Below are 26,784 nucleotides of genomic sequence, written 5' to 3'. Positions count from 1 at the left end.
CCGCAACGAGAACAACGAGGAGCAGGGCAACAAGGAGGAGCAGGCCCCGTCTCCGTGTCTCTCCGAATGGCGCCAATGCCGGCGAGCGGAGGAGGAGGATGCAACTGCACAGATGCAGACGGTAGGGCACACTGAATGCCGCATGCCTAGGCCGCCGCCCACGCCGCGCCGAGGCTGCCGCCGCATGCGCCCGCGCCTTAGCGGCTGCGCGGCTGCGCGAGCCCACGACGGTCACTGGTTGCAACGCGCGCGCCTGGACGGACGCGCCTGCTGCCGCCGCCTACTAGGGTTAGAGTAGCGAGCCAGAGTTTGGGGAACAGAACCAAGAGAAAGAGTTTTGGATAAGATTAGCGGCCTACAGTTTTTTCCCATTGCTCTAAATAGTTTTTCAATTTATTCCAATTTTTAAGCGCATCCAACCACCATAGCTAAAATCAGAGATAAACGGAGCCTTGGTTTTTAAAAAGTAGAGGTAAAATCGTACAATCGAAATAATATGGATAAAATCCGTCGAAATAATACGGGTAAAATCATCGTTTGACTTCGAAACAGGGCAAGAACGCCAACAGGGGTATTAGGGCTGGTCTTGCGATGGCAGCGAGTGCTTAGGGTTCCATCCATCGCGCCCAAATCGAATAGAATCGAGTTCCGCCGCCAGTGAGGAGCTCGGCGCACGGCGCAGGATGGCGAGCGGCAGCAGCAACGGGGAGCCGAGCACGGCGCCGCAGCCGAATCGGTGGTACGACCTCCGATTGGGCTCCTCCTGCCGCGACTCTTCCCCCACTGCCAAGTTCTGCACCCTACGCTGTAAGGCCATCCTCCCCTTTCTTCCTCTATTTTTTTTCTACTCGCGAATCGCGTCAGCAACTCGGCAAGCTTGAGTGTCCAGCCTGCGGCGACTTAGCCTAGGATCCGCATCAGGATGTTTCAAGCGCTGGTTAGCACCAGAGAAGGTAGGGTTTATCTTGGACTGAGTGCTGGTCCTGTGTGGGGCGTCTGGCGTTTATGTCGCGGTCTAGAACTCGTTGAGTTGGGGGCTTGCAGACCTGTGCTGCTACGGGGCATTTGGGTTTTTATTACCCCACAGCGTTTCTTTGTTTGACTCATTAGCGTTTATGGTGCCAGGTGTTGATTGATTTTGTTCTGATGAATGTATCTCTAAATTTGGTTTATCAGGAAGGATATGCTGTATCTAAATTATCGATCATTTTGATAACAATAGCAAAATAGGTCTTCAAAAGAATTGGACCCTTTCTTCAATTTTTTGTGCATGATGTCGTGGAAGTTTTATCTGTTCTACTAGAAGGTATTATGGAATCAGACCTTTGTTGCATATTTTTTTATGTCAAACTGTTTATTAGCTTGAATTTTCTGCCAATGCTTTCATAGAGTAACAGTTAGCTCACCAGGTGAGGGAGCTGCCGGCAAGAGTTCAAACCCTGGTGGCACAAAAAAGAAAATGTCCCTTGCTGGCAACCCTAGAAAATAGTGGCAGGGCACCAGCCTGTGGTAATGGTGCGCGTACATGGGTAGTGGCAGTGGTTGCCATCCCTCGGTAATGGTGTGGCCCTATATGGGTGAAGCTGGGCTTCGGGTACTTTTCTTGGTCGATTGACTGCCAGCTTCTTCTTAATACAATACCGTGGGGCTGTCTTTCCCCACCAGCCGAGTTCTTTTTTATTAGCTTGAATTTTCCCCATTGGGTTTTAGACTTATGCACTTGGTATTGCCCTATTGGAGAGCAATAGTTTTATTTTGAATAAAGATCCACAGTTAAAGAGCATTGATCGTTGCCTCCTACAGCTACAAGAGACTGAAACTAGCCATCTGTTTCTTATGCAATTTAGCCTCATTTCAGTGATGGTCCTTTCATTTTTGTGCAAACTTTGCTGCTGATGGGGCATTGTTTTCCTTTGAACGATATTGTCTTCCTTTGTCAACATCTCCATTTTCTCACTTTCTTCTTTGTGTTAGTGCTTATGATCACTCTCTAACTCCTCTATCTGTGAGTTACTCTTACTTTGTTTACCTTTTGTTGCTAGAGTTGCTTGGGCTATTTCCTTGACTTTCGTACGTTTAATTACATCATTTGTTTCATTATTAGTTTACCCAACACTACATTGCATTTGACAGTAGTATAAGCTAAAACATTACTATCTAAAGACTGTAGCACAATAAATATATCAGAAGAAGCATCTTACTTGGTTCAGTGCAGCCCGTATCTTTTCAGCTCTTAGAAGTATGGGAGTTGCTCTTGAGACCTTGTACTTGCTCTATATGCCACTGGAGGAGGACATCACTTCAGGCTGCTTATTATAATCTTCTTCATCTCATCTTTCTCATGGACATTATCCTGGGAAACATCCATTTACCTTTCTGCATCCTCTCCATCATCACACGTAAGTATTTACACATATTCTGGCATCTCCACCCCAGAATTTGATGGATTCCAAGCCCCTTTCAGCCTCTAGTAAAGCTGTCATTCGCTCCACAGCCTCCTCTGCAGTAAGTTGGTTGCTTGCCTGGGTTGAAAATTCTTCAAGGCCGTTTGATCATATTCCCTTTGTTTTATCTGTGTATTCAACCATTGTCTAATGCCTGTGAGGACTTGGTGGCCACTTGATTGCCTGTTAGAAGTTACAGGCCACTTGATCTTCTTTCTGATCATTGACTAGATGTTAATGAAAAAATATAGCTGCTACTTGTGATCTGTAAAACTCATGTGCCATTGATTTTATTATAAGCCAAAAATAATGTTTTGCAATTAATAATTTTCTTACCTTTTATTTGACAGATGAATTTAAGCCAGCATCAATTGACAAAACTCAAGCTGGGTCTCTGCAGAGTACCAAGGATAACCGGGTTACAGTGGAATTCCATAATAATCAGCCTGGCAAGCCAAAGGCTACATTTGAGGGAAGCCAAGAAGAGTACAAGGATAGTGATGGTGTCTTGTTTTTTGACGGTGAGACCTTTCGCCTGGAGAGGTTACATCGGGCTGTCAAGAGACTAAGGTATGTTCGAGTTCCGGGAGAGTCTGCAGCAGCTAATTTGGCAACTACAACTACTGGAATGGGTGCAGAATCACATTCTCCTCCATTAGCTAAAGTCAGCAAGTCACAGGCCATGAGCAAACCTGCTGTTCACGCAGTCCCAGTAAGTTCTGTTACTATTTTTGTGCCTTAGATACTGGTTTGTCATTATTCTTTGTTTTGTTAGCTTTTCACTTTTAAATTGAGTAAAACAACACCTGACATATGGGATTGAATAATTAGTATGAAGACATCTGATAAGTTCTATTTAACCAACCAAACACTAAAAGTGCATAATTTCTTTGCTCAGATATTTTGTGTTCATTGATCACTTATCTTTATGTACTTTGAAGTCTTCAACAATCTTCGTTAATAGTATCTCACACTAGGCAAATTTCTGGAAATTGGGAATGTTGTAAAACATGCTACCCTATGAACTTCCTTTAGAAAGGTGAAATATTTAGCTAGGAGCTAGGAATTGTTATACACAAGTTATATGTTTGCCTAACTTCAAATTTTAATTGGATCAAAAGTTTATTTGAGTTCAATAGACTGCAGGCATCCCCTTTTGCTTCACAAGATTAGTGTTGTATTGATAATATACAAAGATATTAATATCTGATTTCTTTTAGTGGTGGACAAAAATAGTAGTCTTTGAACTTCCAGTTAATACTTAAACTTGATATTTTAGCACTAATGTTGCCGATTACTGTGCATTATCATGCCCTTGATTTTCTATCCATTCGATCAATTTGTAATTCATTGGTTACTTATTGGGTATGAAGGTTTGTTTGCAGAGTTTGGTACTTTGTTCTTGTGAATCTTGGCACTTTGTTAAGAAATGACTGTGTTACTTATTGTGAAAAACTTATCTTTGATTGGGACGTGAAACTTGACCAACCAAGGGACTCTCATGATGGTGATCTTTTTTAGAAGACCGTTATGCCTATTTTGTCAATAAAAAGGGTGACAATTTTGTTAGCATGCCATGGAGTCATTTTCAATTAAATAATGATGCTGAAATGTTGTTTCAAACTGTTACAATAACTCTGAACCATGGCAGCTGATGCATTCATGCATCTGATACATCCTGCTCTATTTTTAGCATCAAACAGGTAACATAGCCTTCTGTTGGGCTTTAGAAGATGGGAATTGAGATGGAAACAATTCTCTAAAGATAGTCCTGTACTGTTTCAAACATTATATAGAGTTTACTTAATTAGTTGCCTGCTTTTGGTCAATTTAAAAGCCTGTCATATCATTTCTAACTCTGGCATATTTAGGATGAAAATGTTTGTTTAGTCAGATTTGTTAATTACGAATATTTTGGTATGTTCACATAACCGTTGAACAGATCTTTGCTACCATCAGTATGTGATAATATATAGTTTCAAACTTTCCATTCTTTTGATTTTTCAAGGGACTACTAATCAATTATGACTTTGCAGGTTGAGGTTGAGCGCATTGACATCGGTGAACCTGAAAATCCAGGTAACATGGCTCTGTGTGACATAAATGATCTGTTTCTTTTTTGTGGTCCGGGGGTGGGTGGGAGGGTGGGATGTGTGTGTGTTGGGGGTGGGGGTTTTGGTGGGGGGGGGGGGGGTTAGGGGCTCATATTAGGGTACTCGAGGAAGAGGCATATTTGAGAGATCCACTGTAGTTGGTCCTAGCTCATTCAAGATCAGCTGCCCAGATTGGTCAATTGGGGACAATGGTTGTAGTTTGGGGTTATTATCCCCATGCTGCAGATTCAAATTGAGTTGGATTTATTATTTCACTGGATTTGTCTAATGTCGTGGCATGGAGCTAGGCATGTGTTGTTAGAGCATGTTAGCCGCATGGAAGCATGATAGATTTCGATATATTAAAACATGTTGCCTGGCTACCCTGGTACAGATATGGATACACAATGGATACTCAATGCGCTATGTTTTCGAAAACACTAATACTGTGATACACATATACGCATATATAATAAAAATAGAAAATACAGGAATTGACCATTGCTAGGAAGGCATCAACTTCAAAGTAAGGGAAAGCATGATAATATTTTTTTGGGTGGTGGTGGGAGGAGGTATCGGAAGAATATCAGCATCTGATACATGAGGGGTTAAGGGATCAAAGGTGTTAAAAAAGTATCTGAGAATTGTCAACCAAGTATTGAATTTCTTTTTGTTTGGAAATTAGGAAAATAACACATGTCAAAGGAATCTTGTTTGATAGGTATCAGAAGAGTATATATCTGATACATGAACATGAGCTTTCATAAGTATCCTGGCATTGGAGTCGTACTTGGGATTCCCATGAAACCTGTTTTCACGAATTCATAGAAAATCTAGTTGGCTAGTCGCAAGGCAAAGCATGTTACTTGCCACCCACCTAGGCCTACTTTCTGCCTAGGCATGAGTCACTACAACAACCATTTGCATTTCCATATTGCTATGTTTTCCAGCACTTCTTTAGAAGACCGTTCATATAAGAGGAGGGATTATAATTAATTAATTATCGGGAAGCAAAAGGTCAAATAGAGAAACATGATTAGTTTGCCCACATTCTTTGATTATTTCATTGTCCACCCACACTGACTCACCAATGTTTACCTTACCCTAGAGGATATATAAGTAGAAGTCAACACATCCCTTTTTTTTTTTGTAGTTGATCAAGATGATAACCATGTTTGCCAAAATCAGTTTGATCCGATGGAGGTTATGGGGTAGGACGACTTTTATTTCCTATGATTAGATTATCATGCCATGCCTCACAGCACTGGAGACAGATGTGACATCGATGCACAAAATCGAACTTTGAAGAGCTTTTCTCCAGGATCCTTGCCAGCAATGAGCACTAGAAAGTGTTAGTGGATGGTGTACGGTCAACCTACAACTAGATTGCACTAGTCACACTGGCTCCATTCTACATTAGCTTGAGACAAAGCTCATAATCCATTCACTGTGCGTTGAGAATTGCGATCATCTCTACTATTAAGGTAGACATATCTCCAACTGCAATTCTTCTGTTAGTCTGACGATCTAGGGTTCAACCTTGACTGCCACCTTCCCATCAGAGTTTGCTATCGACTCTGTTTGAGACTAGGACGTTTCACGAGTTGTACAATGTTTATCATGGAGATAAATTCACATGGTGAGAGGAAGGCTTACAGTAGCACAAAGGAACCTGGATATGTATCGATATCAATTAGTTTTCATACAATTGATGGGTTGATTAGCTTCCATACTTGTTACTTTCCAATTTGTTTGGTTTACTAAAAGTTGTTTCCATTAGTTCTAGGAGTCTTTTCATGGAGAAAATTTTGAACACTGCTAGGAGTATTTAACGAAGGAGAAAAAAGAAACTAAATTTCAGTTTTGGTAACTAGCGATGGTAAAAAGGTGTTTAGTTTCTCTTTAATGTTTCTTCTTTTCTTTTTATGAATCTATAGCCACAAAAAACACAATGTTAATCTCCAGATACTTGTGCAATGCCTCGCCTTAATACTAACACAAAGTACTTGATGCTTGCAAAGAGAAGTGCATACTTTAGAGATGAAAGGACAGTGGATATAGTTTTATAGGAGTATTAAGTAAGGTTGTTCTGGTGATTTCTCCTCCTTGGCTTATTTTCCATGCTAGAGACATAGATTGTTATCTATTAAAGATGGGTTAATACAAAACTAATTATGTTCTATTTGTTCAGAGGTTACGGTGTTGTTTACATTATGCTAATGTCTTTATTTCTAAGTCAAGATTTATCATCTGCGCTCGTTGCTCTCATGTTCATTGCAGGCCCAAGATACAACAACAAAAGCACCACATATCAGCCTGTCACCACAGACTCATTTGCCCTTTCACCTGATCCAAATGACGAAGAGGAGAACCTCGACATACTTGGTGATGATGATGACAATGTCTCACCAAATAACATGACCTCAGGACATGGGACATCTGTTTGTGGTTTTGACATCAACCTACCAGATCAGGGCAATATGGACGATGAAATCGCTGATGTAGATGTAAATGATGAGGCTGACGAGGGGCTCAATGCAGCCGAGGCACTGCGAGCTCAAGTGAACGCAGAAGGGGAGCAGGAGGAGCAGGACAGCTCTAGCTCTAGCGGGAGCGGGAGCAGCAGCAGCAGCAGCAGCAGCGGCAGCGGGAGCGGGAGCGGGAGCAGTGATAGCGATGGAAGTGATGGTGATTCGGCGAGCTCCGGAGCTGATGTTGATATCTGAGCTTGATATACAAAGTTTTCTTTCGGCTTGTCTTGGTTCACGATTTTCATTTTTAGCAAAAGGAGCTGTAAGGTCTGAATATGTTGACAAATATCGCACAGGTACATTGAACTATCATGTCAAACTTGGTTGGTCGGTTTTGTGGTTTCTAGATCTGGCCTAGAAGCATAGAATTTGTAAACAGATATATACAACTACATAAGAACCGTCCAATCTGCACTTGACTTAAGTGAACCATCGGCCATTCTATTAAGATGAGAGTTAGCACTTATTTATCTTATAATATGCCACGTGGTAACCCACATCTTAAAGCCAGATGATCCGAAAGCCAGATGATCCGACAAACAAATTTACTTAAGTGAAAGTAACTTCGGTAGTCCAGGTACGTGCTTTGTTATATGTCCAATGACAAGCACGCATACCTTGCCACATGTCCAATAACAAGCACACATACTGTGCCACATGTCCAATAACAAGCACAAGCACACATACCGTTTACATTTTGCGCATCACCACATGAACCATTGAGAGCAATTTTAAAAATTAAATAAGTTTAACATTCATGACTACAAGTTTATATAGTAGAGGAGGTTCAAATCTGAAATTTAAATCTTGTGCTTCACAATATAAGCCTTGGGGACATTAAGAGTAACATGAAGTATGGTTCAAGTTTCCTATCCACGATCTCCAAAAAGAACCCTACTACGCAGCAGAAAATATAACAAAAGCACGGTACAACAACAGTTTCTTTGCCCAAGTCACCATTATAACGGCCACTCAAGTCTACTCCTCACCCACACTAGGATCAGTATGGTAGAAGTAAAATAAAACGACCTCCGTCACCAGCAATTTAGGATTAAAAGCAACATGAGTACAAAAACTACTCGACAATTTAGAATTGAAAGCAACATGAGTACAAAAGATATCCGCAAGTCTTACACAATAAAATAATCAAGGATCATGCATAAGGTTCAAAAGTAAAAGGCTTTAAGATTAAGTAGAAATTGCATAAGTCTAACTCATCCTATCCTTAGCATATTCACTAGCAAGTGAATAGCTTATAAACATAACTAACAATTTTATTAGTCTTGCCCACGCCCACCACAAAATTTTAGTTATTCAACTAATATAACACCGATATAACAAGAGTATGAGCATTTAAACCATAACCATAAACAATAGGTAACTCTTCGAAGAATTCATGGGACTTGAGTTTGCTCATAATCGAGAGCATACCAATTCAAATTGATTATTAAACTTTGTAAGGGTGTACTTCTTTACCCACACGATATAAGGACCATGCGGCTCACCTTACCGGCCAAAGTTGGACAAGGGTTACTGGTGTCAACTTTTTCAATAAGCCTCAACTATCACTACTACGAAAAGGGTTTTTAGGGACGGGTAAAAACACATTTTTAGGGGCAGGTGCGATACCCGACCCTAATTCTCGTAGCTAAAAATACTATTTTCAGGGGCTGGTAATGCGCCCGCCCGTGAAAACACGTTTCTAGGGGCGGGTCACCCCCTCACCCACCCCTGAAAACACGTTTCCAGGGGCGGATCACCCCCTCACCCGCCCTACAAATCGATTTCCAGGGGCGCGGGGGGAGGGGAGGGGGGAGTGATCCACCCCTACAAATATGTTTCTAAGGGTGGGTGAGGGGGTGACCCGCCCTAGAAATGTGTTCCCAGCCCGCCAAAAATTCACCGATTTGAATTTAAAATTTTCAATTCTGTTTCTCGCTATTTTTTAAGATTTGGATTCCTGCCAATTTTGATCTATCAAGCTAGTTCGTGATCGAGACATGGAATATATTTGATAAATATAAATACCTATGCATACAAAATTAAATCATATGGAAATAAAACATCATTAGAGTACATCATTAAAGTGCACATTGAATACATGTTTTTCGCTTATTCCCTACGAACGCTACTAGAGGCGGCACGGTGCTCTTGATTCTCCCACTCACGAAGGCCAATGTATTTAGGGTCCGTTGCTAATTCTTGTGCATCTATTGTCGGTAAAACCCGCCGGCGAGCAGTGACAGGCAACACGAGGAGCTGGGAGGCTTCCGGGACGGCTGGTGGGCCCCGGTCCCTCGGTCAACGGCCCAGTAATCCGGCGCACACCCTAGCTTGAAGTCGCTAGGCGTGCCACCTGATCCTGCACCTGATCAGGAAGGTGTGATGTATCAAATTCCTGTACGCACAGACACATGTAAAGGTCAGTCCGAGCCGTGATCGGCTCATCACTTCCTCCCCGGTATCGGCTATAGAGAGCCGATTAAATCAATACCGGATCGGAATCTTTGGGATAGGCAATGTATATATATGCTTACCGACAAAATAAATCTTGCTTCATAAATACCAATCTGATCCAATCTACGACAACTAAGCCCTCATTGCACGATCGGAACATCCTACACGTGATTGAGCCTAACGAATACATAAAAGCATCGGAACAGATGATCTAAACAGAGACCAAAGAACCAACCAGAGAGCCGATTCCTAGAGCAACCTCTATCCGAGCTATGATCCAATGCTAAACATACTGCCGGAACTTTCAACTCGTTTGCAAGGCCTAATCATGCACATATTGAACTAAATCTCCAAATAAGCGGAAACTAGCCATAACAGATCGGATCTACTGATAAAGACAAAGCAAGATGCAACCATCGTATCCATGATCGAACACGACGATTGCTAAGCAAACGAGAGCAACGAACAAAACATGATTAAGACACAAAAACGATAACATTACTCTATGCGTGCTAAGATGACTAATGCTACTCGCCATCTACAAGGCTTCAGAACGAGCAACACATAAATAGACGAGCAAGGGTAATGCTACCCCGATCACGCAGAGCGTGATCGGGGCCGCATGGCACTTACCTGATGAAAACCCTAGAATAGGGGAGGCGATGCGCCGAGAGTTGTTGATGAATGATTCTATTTCTTGTTTATTCATGGTACATATTTATAGTCTGTAGACTTGTCCTCCTTAACTAACCCTAACCAAACACGACACGAATCTTAACTGCCTATATCTAAATTTACAAGGCCTTTCTGGCCCCAATCACCCGCACAGGGTCTGATTCGCAAGCTTATCGTAACTGTCTTCTAGGCCCATCTTGCTCCATGGCCCACTTCTGGCCCGTCCAGATTATGGCCATAACACATGCCCCCCTGGTTTCGGCAATGGTAATTCCAAAATCACCTATTTTAAAATCGCCTCGACCCTTCGGCTTCCGATCCGTACAGCCATGCCCTTTCGACTTCCAACGGATGTGACTGCTCTGTATCAGTCTCCTAGGGAACCGTTACGGTGCCGATTCTCTTAACCTTTCTGTTTACCCTTATAAACTTACCCCGGCATCTTCCCCAATCATCTTTCTCTCACAGCCATTAACCATTGCGCTTCTTCTTTTCTCTTGTCATGGCTTCTTCTTCTTCTGCCTCCTCCATCATTTCTTTTGAATCCGAAACCTCCCGAGAGCCAACTCCAGAATACAATCCGATAGCTGCTTACGAAGTCCGTGCCCCCCTGCATTGGGATGCAGAAGAATGGGATTTTCATTCCCAGTCAGAGGATGATAAATCCCTGACCGATGGTGAGGATCTTTCACTCCTCTTCGGAGCCGAGCTGGAGGAAGACGAAGATGATGCATCTTGGGGGGAAGACTTCTCCTCCTCGGAAGAAAGAGTCGATTCCTTTTCCTCCGAAGAAGATCCGATGGCAGGTAACTTCCTCCTTGGCAGGTCATCAGACGAAGCTTCCAACGACACCGAAGAAGCCGAAGACGATGACGGCTTCACCAGCAACAACAACGGGCATGATGACAGCAGCGACAATAGTAGCGATGATAGTGGTGCTAGCGTTGCTCCGCCGGCCAAGTGCCGCAAGACTACTGGCGTGTACTGGTGGTAGGTTGTAGCACCACCATTAGTTTGTTTCAAGGGAGCAGTTAGCTCTTCTTTTGTACTTGCTGCTTTGCTATGAATAGAATCCTCTTTTGCATCAGTAAATTTCTTGCACATAACAATCTGCTCAAGAGCCGATGGCAACGCATCGGCCTTAGAGTGTACCAGTTCAGATCTGAAACAACTTTCCAATTTACTTTACCCTCTGCCGGACCTCAAATCCAAAACAGTTCTCTGAAGACTCTAGGATCCAGTCTAACTTTGAACTTCTTTTACTCATAAACCCTAGCCGCAGAATCCTCCTCTGAGCCTTGAGACGCACATTCGATCCTGCGCCACCAGCCCTAGATCTATTCTCCAAGATCTCGATTCAAGACTCCCGATGGCGGAATCTTCGAACACTACCACTGCCGTCTTTGGTCTGAATGTAAACTTTGACCCCCATTAATTTAATGCAGCAACCGTAAAATTTACTGCGTGGTTAAATGACTCCTTCCTCGGCGATCTTGTTTTCTTGGGGTTTTTTCAGGCTTCCGATATCTTCTTACCACACCCTTCTTCCCCCAATTCTTTCTGCCTCGGGCCTCGTTCCTACGAGAAGCCCATAGATCTGATTTCATCCGAAGCTAATCGGATCCCTTTCGTGAGTCAGGACATAGATCTAGAGTTTTGGTTGGATAGCCTCCGCGCTTGGCCAAATCCTCCTGAAGGTTGGATAGTTTGGTATAAAAGAATGGCGGATGCCTACCAGCCCCTATGGGAATCCATCGGGATAGCCGATGCTCTATCTCTGTCCCTTTCTCCTCTTGAAAAAGACGAGAACCTTCTGAAGACCATCGGCTACTTCTGGTCCGATGCCTTGAATTGTTTTCTTTTTGGGCATGGTCCGATGACACCAACACTGCTGGATGTTATGATGATCACCGGCTTAGACATATCATCAGCTTGTCCCTCTGCTTACAGGCTCTCTGTAGTCCCCTTCAAACTGTCTTCCAAAGCGGAATGTACTAACTGGAGTACATACTTGAACCAACACCAGAAGAGCAAGGGTCCTGTATCGGAGAAGGAGCACACGGCCTTTCTAAATTTATGGCTTGAACACTTCCTCTTCTGTGGCCCTTCCCTTGCTCCAACCAAGAATTACCTCCCTCTGGCTTACGAGCTGGCCAAGGGTCACCCTGTTGGCCTTGGTAAATTATTCCTTGGGGAAATTTACAGATACCTTCATCTGATGACTTCGAGCCTTCTTTCACAGAAAAAACTCAGAACTGGTGGCCCGTGGTGATTCATCCAGTTATGGGCTCATCTTTACTTCCAGAGCTTCATCCCCAATTTCCCTTCTTTAGTCGGCAATTCTTTTCCTGACTTGAGTGGGAGGTAGATTAGGTGCACTAGCTTCGGGCAGGCCTTGTACAGTCTTCCCGGCGGGAAATTGAACCCTCCGGACGCCTTGCGTTGGTTTCGGATTTTTTACTGAGGCCTAGACAGCCCAAACTTCCTTCCATATATTGATTCTGAACTCTTTGAGAACCCAACCATGTTCTGGCTAGCTGATTTAGCCTATGACGCTAACACCAGGCGTCTGTTCTCCATTATGGTCCGACCCTGTCTCCTTCCGGTTGGCATGAGTACCTCCAATCAGATTATAAAGCTAGGGTACGAGTTTTACCAGCCGGTCGTAGCAGCCCAGCAGCTTGGTCTTGGACAAGTACCACCTCATTTCCTTCTTCACCTCCTCACGTCAAATAGAGTGGATCTCCCTGATGCTGTAACCACCCAAAGGTGTTACAGTCTTTTTTCAGACCTTCCCCTATCTGTCCCTGCCAATCTTACCTTCACTTCTTTGGCTATCGATTTTGAGGGGTGGTGATCGATGTGGAAAACTCACGTTTTCTGAAGAGCTCTGGGTCCGATGCTGCAGCAGATCCATTCCGAATATGAAATTCCCGCCGGAGAGGTATTGCCTCTTGACTAACGTTTCTTTTTTTACTTTTATTGGACTCTTTCTGATTTCGTTCTTTGTTTCTGCAGCAAGAAGATGGCCCAGAGCCGATGAACGATGATGGGTCACCCTTTTGTTTCTTGCCAGTTGCCCCTGTGGTTCTCTTCGGCAAGAATGCACCTCCTCCTTCAAAGAGCATAATGCAAATTCAGCCAAGCACTGCCAAGCTGACCCCCAAGCGGAAGCGATCCTCTGAAGCTGTTGCCCCCCGAGCTCGTGCTAAGACAAGGAAAGTCCTCATCAAGAAGGTCTAGAAGGAAGCTGCACCATCTTCTCCTAACCCAGAAGTCCCGGTCACCAACCAGGTTCGGATCACCTTCCCCTTTTTATATGACCAGCCCTTTGTCCACGGCCATCTTTTTTAATTTCACTCTTTCCCCCTGCAGCCTGTCATTGTGGATGTCTCTAGTGGGGAAGAACCCCCGCGCCAACAGGGCTTAGCTTTGGAGATGCCAGAGGATGTGGACGTGCCCATTAGAGCTTTGATTACCCTTCATGATCCTGATGCGGCAGTCTTGGAGGGTCCTTCTGCATCGGCTGACGTCCCGGCTACTTCACCAGGTACGAGGGAGCCGGTCGTGATGGCGTCCCTTGTTAGCCCCTCTCTGGAAGGACCATCCACCGCCTCAGCCACTGCCGACCTCCCTGCGCGAGAGACACATCCAGCAGAGCCGACCGCTATCTCATCGGCTGTTGCCCCAGCAGAGCCGACCGCTATCTCATCGACTGTTGCTTCTTCTTCTGGAGACGTGGCTCCTCTGGCCTCTACCATCATCGTTCAACTTTCGGAAGGGACGCGCCCTCAGGAGCCGATCGTTCCTTCATCGGCTATCACCACCTCTCTCTCGGGACAGGTATGCCTTATTCTTTTTAATTACTTCGATCTTTTTCCACAGTGCCTTGCTCACCCTCTTTTCCTCCAGAATCTGGATCTTTCAGAGCTCCTCGCGTTCGATCCTGCCTCAATCGGGTCGGCCATATTGGAAGCCGATGACTCTCCCCTGGACTTGACCAGCACTGCCAATCAACTTCTCCGCATGAAGGATCTTCTATCAAGTCCGATCGACGCCCTGATCCAGGATTCCAGCAAGGTGAAACAGATCCTTGATGGGGTCAACTCCCAGCTCCCTATGAGCCTTCAGGTCAAGCTTTTGCCGGCCGGGTACCTCCCTTCTTTCCGAGCAAAAGTGGCAGAGGCTCGCCATAGGATTGAGACTCGGCGTTCTCAATCGCTCCTAAGGACTATCATCGCCGAGATGTGCCAGTCAGTCAACAAGAAGAAAGCCGCACTCGACGCTAAGGTTGACACATCTGCCTCTGCCCAGCGGCTTCATCTCCTGGAGAGAGAACTAGAAGACCTCGAGGCTAAAGTCCGGGCCACCACGCAGTGCATTCAAGAGGAGAAGGATCTTATCGCAGGTTCCAAGCAGGAGGCAGCAGTCCTGACCGCCGAGCTGAAGGCAGACCTGGCTGAGCTGAGCAGCCTGAGCAAACAAGTGGTGCCGGGGGCGGACGAAGAGGACGAAGCGGTGATTGCCGAAGTTGACCGCATCCGTCTCGACGCCATTGCTGCATCAATGATTTCCTCCAGAAAACCTGCCCAAGATGAACTCTGTATTTTCATGTCGTGACCCTGGAGTCGATGGTTATACATCGGCTATTTGATAACCTGTGGTGATTAATTGCTACAAAAACTTCTAAAGTCGATGGTTTTACACCGGCTGTTCTAATGCCTTTTGTTAACGTATGAGCCGATCATACTCATCAGCCTCCTTTTTCATTTCTTGTCTTGCCAAAACGCCATCGGCTTGGCCCGTGTCACCTTTCTTAGCTTACTGGTCATATCGGCTTATTGCCTGATGGGTGCCATCGGCTTTACTGTTCGTCGGCCCACATACTTGGGAAGTATTTCTTAAGATGTTGGCCGTTGACTGCCACTGGAAACTTGACGCCATCCAATTCTTCAAGCATGTACGCATTCCCAGGTAGGACCTGGTCAACCCTGTACGGCCCGTGCCAGTTTGGGGACCACTTGCCATAAGCCGCGTCCTTAGTTCCCAATGGTAATACTGCTTCCCAGACCAAGTTTCCTACTTGAAATTCCTTCGGTTTGACCTTTTTATTATATGCACGGGCTACTTTAGCCTTATTCTCCTTAATCTTCTCTAGCGACCATAGCCTGAGTTCCGTGAGGTCCTCCACATTGTCACTCATCAGAGTAGCATATTCTTCAGCAGATAAGTCATTCTGGAATTCTACGCGCCTTGATCCGGCCGTAATTTCCCACGGTAACACGGCTTCCTACCCGTAAACCAAGTGATAAGGGGAAGTTTTTGTCGCCCCATGACAAGATATACGGTATGCCCATAATGCTTCTGACAAGACCTCGTGCCAGCGTCTGGGGTATTCATCGATCTTCCTCTTAATCAACTTGATAAGGCTCTGATTGGATGCTTCGGCTTGTCCATTTGCCTGAGCATAATATGGAGATGATCTAATCAGCTTGATACCCATATCAGCGGCAAACTTCTTGAATTCTTCTGAAATAAAAATGGAACCGCCATCTGTTGTAATGGTCTGTGGGATCCTAAATCTGTGAATGATGTGTTCCTTGACGAACTGAATAACATCTTTAGATGCCACGGATTTTATTGGAACCGCTTCCACCCATTTGGTGAAATAATCTGTGATAGCTAAAATGAATTGATGACCCTTGCTAGATGGAGGATTAATTTTGCCGATCATATCCATACCCCAGCCTCTGAACGGCCATGGTTTAATAATGGGGTTCATCACGGACACTGGCGCCATCTGGATCTTTTTGAACCTCTGACATGCTTGACACCCTTTATAATACTTAAAACAATCTTCAAGCATGGTGGGCCAGTAGTACCCTGATCGCTTAATTAACCACTTCATCTTGTGAGCCGACTGATGAGTCCCACACGTTCCTTCATGAACTTCATGCAGGAGCCGATTGGATTCGACCGGCCCCAAACACTTAAGCAACAACCCCTCCAAGGTCCTGTAAAACATATCATTCCCTATCAGGACATACCTCATGGCTTTGTATCGTATCCTCTTGGGTGCCCCCCGAGCCGAATCCTTCAAGTAATTGAAGATATCGGCTCTCCAATCTCCCTGGTCCAGTAAGTACACCTGATGATTTGACCCATCAGTTTTGTACCCTGAAGCCAGTTGCGCTAGATCATTGGCCTCTGCATTCCGACCTCTAGGTATCCAATAAAAATTTATATACCTGAACTGGGCTATTAGTTCTTGGCATTGCACCCACAACGGGAATAGCAGCTCACTTTCGCACCTGTATTATTCTGTAAGTTGGGAGATTACCAATTTTGAGTCCCCGATGACTTCTACTGCCTCAGCTCCGGCCTCCAGAAGCAATTCCATGCCTTTATGCACCGCCTCGTATTCTGCAAGGTTGTTGGTACATATAGTAGGTAATCTGATCGAGAAAGAATATGTTGCCCCCCGAGGCGATACCAGTAAGATGCCGATGCCACATCCGTCTCCACAAACTGATCCGTCGAAGTACATAGCCCAGGCTCGTACGGAAAGCGCTGCTATATTGGTATTGACCCTCTCAGCAATGAGATCCGCTAACGCCTGCCCTTTAACTGCTTTTGCGGGTTGATATCGGATATCGAACTCTGATAATGCAAACATCCATTTCCCCAATCGGCCTTTCAACACAGGAGCCGATAACATATGCTTTATAACATCCGATTTGCAAATGATGATTACCTCAGTCGATAGCAGGATATGGCGAAGCTTGGTGCATGTAAAAAATAAGCAAAGACAAAGTTTCTCCATATCGGGGTACCTTGTTTCTGAGTCCAACATCCTCTTGCTGAGATAAAATACCACCCTCTCCTTGCCATCATATAATTGTACTACCACTGAAGCAATAGAGGTGTCGCCGACTGACAAATATATGTAAAATGGCCTATCTTATTGTGGTGGCAAAAACACAGGCAGTCTCAACAAATATTCTTTAATTTATTCGAATGCCCGTTGCTGTTCTGCCCCCCAGCGGAATTCTTCATTGGTTTTGATTTTCACTAACTCCATAAAGGGTTCAATCCGCCCAGATAGATTAGAAATAAACCTCCTAACGAAGTTAATCTTGCCAATAAGTTGCTGGAGCTCCTTCTTGGTAGTAGGTGGCACCATAGTGCGTACAGCTTCCTGACTTTTTAGGCCAATCTCTATTCCTCTTTCATGAACCAGAAAGCCCAAAAACTGCCCAGCTGACACACCAAAGGCGCACTTTTTCGGGTTCATCCTGAGCCCGAACTTTCTAGTTCATTCCAGAACATGCCGTAAATCATCCAGATGTCCCTCGACCGATGCTGACTTTACCACGACGTCATCGATGTAAATTTCCACCAGGTTGCCGATCAAATCATGGAAGATGTGGTTCATGGCACGCTGATACGTAGCACCAGCATTTTTCAAGCCGAAGGTCATAACCACATACTCGGACAGGCCCACCGCTCCAGGCACTCTGAATGCAGTTTTGTGTATATCTTCAGGGGCCATGAAGATCTGATTGTAACCTGCATTACCATCCATGAAACTTAAAATTTTGTGGCCGGCAGCAGCATTGATTAACATCTCTGCAATAGGCATTTGGTATTCATCCTTCGGAGTGGCTCTATTGAGATCCCTGAAATCCACGCACACCCGCCATCGGCCATCCTTCTTCTATACGGGCACAATGCTGGAGATCCATTCGGTGTATCTGCAAGCCCTGATAAATCCAGCTTCTAACATCTTCTCCACTTCTTTCTTTACTTCAACCAGGACTTCGGCTTTCATCTGCTGTGCCCGCTGTTGGAATAGTTGAAATCCACTCTTAAGAGGGAGCCGATGCTCAACTATACTCCTATCCAGCCCAGGCATCTCTGTGTAATCCCAGACGAAGTAATCGGCATATCCCTTCAGCAAAGTTATCATCGGCTCTCGTAGGGTTGGGTGCAACTTCCTACTTATAAACGTTGGTCGTGGCTTATCCCCAGGACCAATATCTATCTCCTCAAGTTCGTCAGCCAATGTGAAACCATATCCTAGCTTCCCATCCTCCGTTAGATCAATGCTGCAGATGGAAAAGGAAGATAGTAAAAAGAATTCTGGCCGATCGTTAAGATCGGCCGCTCCACGCATCCCATTATTTTCCAAGTTTTTACAAAAAGAATAAGGCCGGCTGCCAGCGCTGGCCATCCCATAACAACTATGTAAAATATTTGACATCAAAACTTCAATTTTTTGGGGCCGATTGCAAGAATCGGCCATCATAACTCTGCTGTAATGTCCCGTTTTCTGCGGCTCCTTTATTCTGTAAGGCCGGTGGATAAGACCAGCTTTACTCCATTTTTTGTAGCCTCGATGCGATCACACCCTTCTAAGCTCATCCTTGAAATCAGCTCTTGATCATCCGCATCCCAGATGCTCATGGCAGCATGCGAAATTTCAATCGAGTCGTCTGCCTGGACCACTTCCACCTCGTCTCCATCCCACTGGATCAAACATTGATGCATTGTAGAGGGGATGCAACAGTTAGTGTGAATCCAGTCCTTGCCAAGTAAAACATTGTAAGTACTTTTGCTGTTGACGACGAAGAACGAGGTCAGGACGGTCTTATTTCCAATGGTGAGGTCTACACTGAGGACGCCTTGAGCTTCTGAAGTCTGCCCATTAAAGTCACTTAGCGTGACATTAGTCTTGATCAGGTCTCTGGTGGACCGCCCCAAACGGCGCAGAACTGAATACGGCATGATGTTAACTGCCGCTCCCGTATCCACCAGCATTTTATTAACGGGCTGACCATTAATATACCCTTTAAGATACAAAGCCTTCAGGTGTTTGTAGTTCTTGGCTTGTGGCTTCTCGAATATCACCGGCCGTGGTCCCAAATCAAGCTGGGCTACCGATGGCTCCTCCTGGGTCCGAGCATGGAACTCCGCAGGAAGTACAAAAACCATGTGTGTATCAGCCGATACCTTCTTATTGGCTTTTGTTGACTTGGGCCGCCATTCCTTCCTGGAAGGGCGCGACTCGTTCTCCTGCACATAATAGACTTGTTCTGCCAGATCTTGTCGCGCTTTTCTTAAGGTCTCGATATACTTGGCCTCGGCTTCCTCCAAGCTACGCAGCCGCTACACCCTGCGCTTCTGGGAATGATTAAGTCCATCAGGGCACCAACGTGGACGATGATACCTATCTTCCTCTTCATCTTCCCTTCATGGTGATCGAACCCGCTCTTGCCGGGTTGGAGCAGGTCCTAACCTCCAGAAAACTGAATCCCTTGCTTCTGACTTCATTGGTCCACACTCTGGGCAATCCCTGATAGTAGGCAGCCGGCTCATACCTGAATCCCAATAGTACCTGAAGAACGGGCAGTGCCAATGATCACGGGCATCTTCGTGCTTCCTCAGGCGCTTTCCAGTGCGACGCTCATATTCTTCTTCCTCAGATTCCCGCTGGAGGCGCTGCTGGTACTGGTATTCATATTTCCTGAGAAGATCAGAAGAAGTTGGCCGTTGATTCCTCACATACCTTACTTGTTCTTCTGTGACATACTCTTTCTTCTCTTTTTGGGGCCGATCGCTGGGATCAGCGTCTCTGTTCTTGACCTGGCGGCGTGATGCCACCCCCGCCATGTTGATGCCAAGCGCGAAGTCCAGTTGTCACCTTGCAGACCGGTTGTAATTTTCTACCATGTTCACACCAGGGAAAGGTTGAGTGTCAACTTTCATGGCGGTCTGGCCTAGGATCAATCGGCCCTGCTCAATAGCTGATTGGATTTGCCGACGGAGCTCCTTGCAATCACTCGTGCTGTGGGTAAAGGAGTCATGCCATTTACAATATGATCTTCCTTTTAACTCCTGCGCCGTGGGAGGTTTATATCCTTCTGGAAACTTCAACTGCTTTTCTTTTAATAATAAGTCAAAAATTTGTTCGACTTTACCCACATCAAAGTCAAACCCCTTTGCAGGCCCAGTTTGCTTCACCCACTTGCACGGTACAGGATTTGCACCGCGAGCCCATTCTGCCACTGATACTTCCATTTCTTCCCCGGAGTCATTGGCTTCTTCTGTATCAGCTAGCGCCACTTGACGCTTAAATTTTTCTTGGTACAGCTCAAGGTGACGCTTCTCATGCATCGTCAACTTCTGGACTAGATGCGCCAAAGAAGTAAATTCCAATTGAAAAGCTAGATCTCTGATCGGCTTCAATAATCCCAATGATGCCAATTCAACAGCTTCCTTTTCTGAGATCCGTGTTGAATAACATCTGTCCTTCATCTCCCTGAAGCGTCGAACGAACTCTGCCACGGTCTCTCCACGCTTCTGTCGTACCTGCGCCAGATCGGCAATTCCCGCCTCTGCAGCTTCTGAATGATACTGAATATGGAATTGTTCTTCCAGCTGCTTCCAGGTACGGATAGAGTCAGGACCTAATGACGTATACCACCCAAAGGCCGGTCTTGTGAGTGATTGCAAGAAGAATCTTACTCGCAACGGATCCGATACAGAGATCATACCCAACTGTGCCAAATATCGGCTCACGTGTTCGATGGAACTAGAACCTTCTGCCCCACTGAACTTGGTAAACTCAGGGAGCCGTGGCAATGGAATTAGATCATAATCACTTGGATACGACTTACTAATATGCCAAACTGATCCCTCAGAATGGCGCTGATTTGCTCCGCTGTTTGTAACCCAGGGGCCGAGTGCATACTGTCGTGTCTCGGCCCGGTAGCATAAGTTGCTAGCCATGCTTGCTTGTCTGCGTCGGCTCCAGAAACCCCTCCAACTACTTTTTGTGCGGAATGTACTGGGTTATTGCTGTCCGGTATGTATGCACACATGTAGCCATGTGGGATTTCCTTGGGTGGCTCGCTGAAGAACTGGTGATCCATGGGGTCACCTCCCACTTTATAAACCACATAAGCTGGAGCACCATGTGATTCCACAGCTGCGAGCGCATAAGGCAATGGAGGTCTGGTCTGGAATGGCAATTCTCCCTTATGACTTCCCAAGGTAGGCCCAGTTGGAGAATGCTGATGCTTCATAATTTCTTGGACCACTCGCAAAGCTACGCACTCGAAAGCATTGACCAAACTTTCAGAATGCTGGTGCAATGAATGAGCCACCGCATAATTTACCTCCTGCCGCAGAGCTCTGGTACGATCTTCAGATAGGGTAGAAAGATCTACTCCGTCAAGAGCACCTTCGGGTGAAAACCCTCTCCACCTAACACCGTGGTTGCGAGTCCTTTCAAAAGAGCCGATGAGGTCGGCTTCAAATTGAGCCTTGATTTCATCATATCTCTGCTTATATTCAGCAGAGAGCTCCTCATAAGTAATCGGATTGTCTCTTACCATTCCGCCGTCCGCGATTGATGAAGTCAACGGCGATGATGAAGTTGATGAAGATGGTGTCGATGATGATGATGAAGTCGATGAAATTAGTCCCACTGGGCGTGCCAGAATGTGTTGTTGGTCAAAACCCGCCGGTGAGCAGTGACAGGCAACACGAGGAGCCGGGAGGCTTCCAGGATGGCTGGTGGGCCCCTGTCCCTCGATCAACGGCCCAGTAATCCGGCGCACACCCTGGCTTGAAGTCGCTAGGCGTGCCACCTGATCCTGCACCTGATCAGGAAGGTGTGATGTATCAAATTCCTGTACGCATAGACACATGTAAAGGTCAGTCCGAGCCATGATCGGCTCATCACTTCCTCCTCGGTATCGGCTATAGAGAGCCGATTGCATCAATACCGGATCGGAATCTTTGGGACAGGCAATGTATATATGTGCTTACCGACAAAATAAATCTTGCTTCATAAATACCAATCTGATCCAATCTACGACAACTAAGCCCTCATTGCACGATCGGAACATCCTACACGTGATTGAGCCTAACGAATACATAAAAGCATCGGAACAAATGATCTAAACAGAGACCAAAGAACCAGCCGGAGAGCCGATTCCTAGAGCAACCTCTATCCGAGCTATGATCCAATGCTAAACATACTGCCGGAACTTTCAACTCGTTTGCAAGGCCTAATCATGCACATATTGAACTAAATCTCCAAATAAGCGGAAACTAGCCATAACAGATCGGATCTACTGATAAAGACAAAGCAAGATGCAACCATCGTATCCATGATCGAACACGACGATTGCTAAGCACATGAGAGCAACGAACAAAACATGATTAAGACACAAAAAGGATAACATTACTCTATGCGCGCTAAGATGACTAATGCTACTCGCCATCTACAAGGCTTCAGAACGAGCAACACATAAACAGACGAGCAAGGGTAATGCTACCCCGATCACGCAGAGCGTGGTCGGGGCCGCATGGCACTTACCCGATGAAAACCCTAGAATAGGGGAGGCGATGCGCCAAGAGTTGTTGATGAATGATTCTGTTTCTTGTTTATTCATGGTACATATTTATAGTCCGTAGACTTGTCCTCCTTAACTAACCCTAACCAAACACGACACGAATCTTAACTGCCTATATCTAAATTTACACGGCCTTTCTGGCCCTAATCACCCGCATAGGGTCTAATTCGCAAGCTTATCGTAACTGTCTTCTAGGCCCATCTTGCTTCATGGCCCACTTCTGGCCCGTCCAGATTATGGCGATAACAGCATCATAAAAATATTTGCCCCTTGCATTGACCACTTCGTGCATAATGAAACGACACAAATCGTCGACTATATTTAGAAGCTGTTTCTCATGGAGTCAGTCCTTGTGCATTTTCGGGTGAATATGCAATTATTGGATCCACGGAAAAATTAAGCAAGTGTTAGTTAGAGTAAAAAATAATATACACATACGCATCTATCCCTAATAAAGAGTAGCCCCTTACACGTTCGGGACCAGTAGTATATCTCCCTTGCACCCTTATATGCTCGCACATGTAGTACCCATAGTACACGGAATTAAAAGGCTGCTTGTGGCACGGGAAGTTTATGCGCATAGTCATTTCATCCGTTCTGTCGGCGGGATGAGCTCCTCCTTTGGCAACGTAGAACCGGTAAGCCCTGTTTTAATAAGAAATAAATAGGAAGTTAGTTCATATATATATGTATACTTCTGTGGAGAAATTAGCATGATGTACATATGGAAGATAAGAAATTCACTCACAATCTTAGGATGGTTGTGAATTCTTTGTACCTACTCTTTGGCCAATCCAAGTAGTCCAATACGAGGACTCTTTCACACTTTGGCTCTAGTTGGAAAGCAATCCAGTGATTCCTGCAAAAATATTATATACAGTTTTTAGGCATGGATCAGAACAAGTGTTTATTATATCAAATGATTGAAATTAGACTTACTAGTTGTGGTATGGTGCAAATATGCAATCCATGTCTTGCCATTGTCGCATCATAAGCGATATGTAGGCCGCAGTCCTCTTCATGGTCTCTTTGTAAAATTCATTTCGTTGCTTTAGTTTTTTCCTTGCGTGTTTTAAATGGCTTTAGGAAGTCATCATCGTCCTTCATCCATCTTGGCCCAGCGTGCAACGACTCGCAAATCGCTACTAGGTCAAGGTACCAGATATTTTCCTTTAAAATAATGGCATCTCTTATTTGCAACCTGTAGAATATAATGTATGACAATTAAATATTTATGCATATATAGTACTTTAGGCCATAATATACTAGATATTAGTATCGATGAGGCACTTACATGTACCAGAGTCTAACCATTTCAATGCCTAGTTCTTCAAGGTGGAACATGTTTTGGATGTCTTCAAAATTGAACGTGATATCATGGATTTAAGGCCCTTTAACTCCGAATACCTCCGGATCGTGCGGAGCATATATGGTTCTGAGCCCAAGTATACATGCTCTCTTGTACCAACTATGCATCCTCTGCATGTAACTTGGAACCCCCTCGATTGCCCAGTCCGGTAGAAAGTCTTTACCGTACTAAAACTGTATAGGACAATCGTCTAAGTCTTGAATTTGATCAACCCCAACGTCCAGTTTGTGCTCCATGTCAGTGTGGGGCAAGGAAAAGCCCGATCATCTGCTGGCACTAGAATTTGGATTATCCTTTGACTTAGCCTTTTCAGCAGATTTCTTGTTTGTGGCGTGCCATCTATCCAAAATCTCTGACCCTTCCTTCTGGTTCTGGTAAGCCCGTAACACTCAAGGCAGCTATTGTTGTTGTGGTGTTGGCGGAGTCGGGGCCGGTGGAGTATGCTCTCGTGATCGGGCAACCGAAGCTGGTGGCGCTGGCGGAGTATGCTCTCGTGGTGGTGGTGATGTTCGAGGTGGTGGCGATAGCGAGGCCTGTGTGATGGCTCTCGTGGTGGTGGTGATGTTCGAGCCGGCGGTGATAGCGGGGCCTTGGGTGATGGTTCTCGTGGTGGTGATGATGTTCGAGCCAGTGATGATTGCGGGGCCTGCGGTGATGGCTCTCTTGGTGGTGGTGATAGCAGGGCCAATAGAGATGGCAGAGCCGGTAGAGTATGCTTTGATGGTGTCCCCTGCTCTTGTGGTGCTGGCGAGATACGATCGGGAGAAGCCAAATGTACTGGACCGACCAATAAGATATCTGGTTTATGCCACAGAATGGTAGTGCCGACGCATTTTCCAAGGTAATTCTTCCCATCTGCGGTGGAGATGTCTATCTCGTTATCCTCATAGATTGATTTCAAGAGTAGCTCCACTTGTATGCTTGCATATAGTGGTGGGATCGGTTTTCTCTCAAATAAACCCCCAACAGGCTCCACCTAGGCCTTGGCAACTTCTTTTGTCTTCCCAGCTCTACCGATCAGATAGAGCAACAAGCAGGGAGTAGTACTCGTTATTTATCGCATATTCACTACCGGACTTGGATTCGGTTCGTAATCCGGATCAACAAGTCATTACGCTTAGTCTATGAAAATGTATAGTAAATGCTTGGTTGTAGTTAATCGCGTATTCATTACGTGACTTGGATTCGGTTCGTAATCCGGATCAAACTCCTCCCTTGAATGGCTTTCTCTTAGTGGAAAAGGGTGTGGATCAAGTGGATCGTGCCACCTGTTTCCTACCCAAGCCCCTTGTCCAATCCTAGGGCCATCCTCGTCCCCAGATTTAGCACCAACGTCGGCCTCGTCATCCCCAGATTGGCACCGACGTCGGCCCCGTCACCCCACTCCATCTAGGATGCAATTTAATCAATATCATCATCTTGCTGTGCTGCATCATCCCTGCGTGGGGAAGATGATGACGAAGGATCCATTTACGACTTCTAGCATCGAAGATATATTTGAATATATATTGAATTCATAACAAAAAGAACTAACCACATACAAATTTCTCATTTAAATTACATTCATATTTAAATTCACATTTAAATTACAATTATTTTGAATAAGAAATGCTGGAAATACACTCTTTCATATGCTCACATTCACATGCATATCTTCAGCTCTTGTATCGATAAGTAGCAACTCAATTTCACATTCACTAATGAAAATAACTTGAATAATTTGAAACTAAAATTAAATACACATACATATTAACTAATGAAATTAACCCACAAATTAACTAATTCAATAATTTCAGCCAATAATATTAACTAATCCACAAATTAACTAATTTAAAACTAATGGAACTAATGTAATTCATCAGAGAAATAATGCCAAAAGATAAAAATTGAAAAAAAGGAAATCCACTGCCTACGAGAGGAGGTGCTGGCGGGGAGCCTCGTGTGCGGGGAGGAGGAGGGCCGGGGTGGGCCGCGCGTGGAGGAGGAGACTGACGGCGAGGCGGCACCAAAGGTCAGGGTGGGCCGACTGGGAGGGAGGGAGGCGCCGCGTGGACGAGGTGGAGGCACGGCCGTGGGGAGGGCCGCCGGGGCGGGCGGAACTCGGCTAGAGGAGGAGGAGGCGGCGCGGGAAGGTCGGGGTGGGCGGATCCGGCGAGGGCACGCCGGATCCGTGGAGGAGGCCGGCCCGGGCAGAGGAGGTGGTGCGCGGGGTCGAGGCCGGCGCGGGGATGCGGGGAGCGCTGTGCGAGGAGGAGACCGGTGCGGGGAGGGGCGGCGCGGCAAGCTCGGCGCGGGCGGAGGAGCAGCAGCGGAGAGGAGCCCACGAGAAAATCGGAAGCCTAACGACATCCAAATCCAAATGCCAAAATTTTGCCAAGTCCCGCCTCCTCCCTCTGTTATAACAGTCGGCCATTTGTAGGGGCGGGTGACGCCCCCACCCGCCGCTATAATTGCATTTTCAAGGGCGGTACAAATAATTTTCTTTTTATTTCCAAAAATCATTTAATTTAAAAAAATAGAAAAATATATAAAAAAGTAAAATTTGTACCATAAGGCTTCTGACCCGTAGAACTTAAAAAATATCAAAACCATATTTCAGCGTATATAATGGTTAAGAGTGTGGAACCATGATGTATATCTCACCCTGTTATCACCATAATTTAGGCGGGCCAGAAAGGTGGGCCGTAGAGCAAGATGGGTTTGAAGGATAGGTATAATGGGCTTGCGAATTGGACCCTTTGCAGATGTTTTGGGCCAAGGTTGGCTGTGTATCTAGATAAGTATGTATGT

The 26,784-nt window shown here is 45.4% G+C and overlaps 1 protein-coding gene across 3 annotated transcripts; it reads left to right on the top strand.

Annotated features, from left to right (window-relative positions):
* The first annotated feature begins 514 nt into the window (after positions 1–514).
* On the top strand, positions 515–7,492 carry LOC112893681 (ELL-associated factor 1). 3 transcript variants are annotated; one of them, XM_025961138.1, is made up of 6 exons: positions 675–807; positions 1,410–1,594; positions 2,216–2,399; positions 2,795–3,156; positions 4,481–4,523; positions 6,818–7,492. In XM_025961138.1, exons 2-6 carry the CDS (start codon positions 1,526–1,528, stop codon positions 7,261–7,263), a joined length of 1,104 nt encoding a protein of 367 aa, XP_025816923.1. In that variant the 5' UTR covers positions 675–807; positions 1,410–1,525; the 3' UTR covers positions 7,264–7,492. The 3 variants fall into 3 exon arrangements, with proteins under 3 accessions (XP_025816924.1, XP_025816923.1, XP_025816925.1); XM_025961140.1 differs by lacking the exon at positions 1,410–1,594 and having other exon boundaries at positions 789–807; XM_025961139.1 differs by lacking the exons at positions 1,410–1,594; positions 2,216–2,399 and having other exon boundaries at positions 515–807.
* Positions 7,493–26,784: the final 19,292 nt, after the last annotated feature.

Source organism: Panicum hallii, chromosome 5 (assembly GCF_002211085.1).
Source record: "Panicum hallii strain FIL2 chromosome 5, PHallii_v3.1, whole genome shotgun sequence".
In the NCBI taxonomy this organism is placed as follows: Eukaryota; Viridiplantae; Streptophyta; class Magnoliopsida; order Poales; family Poaceae; genus Panicum; species Panicum hallii.
This window is presented reverse-complemented; position numbering and strand designations above follow the sequence as displayed.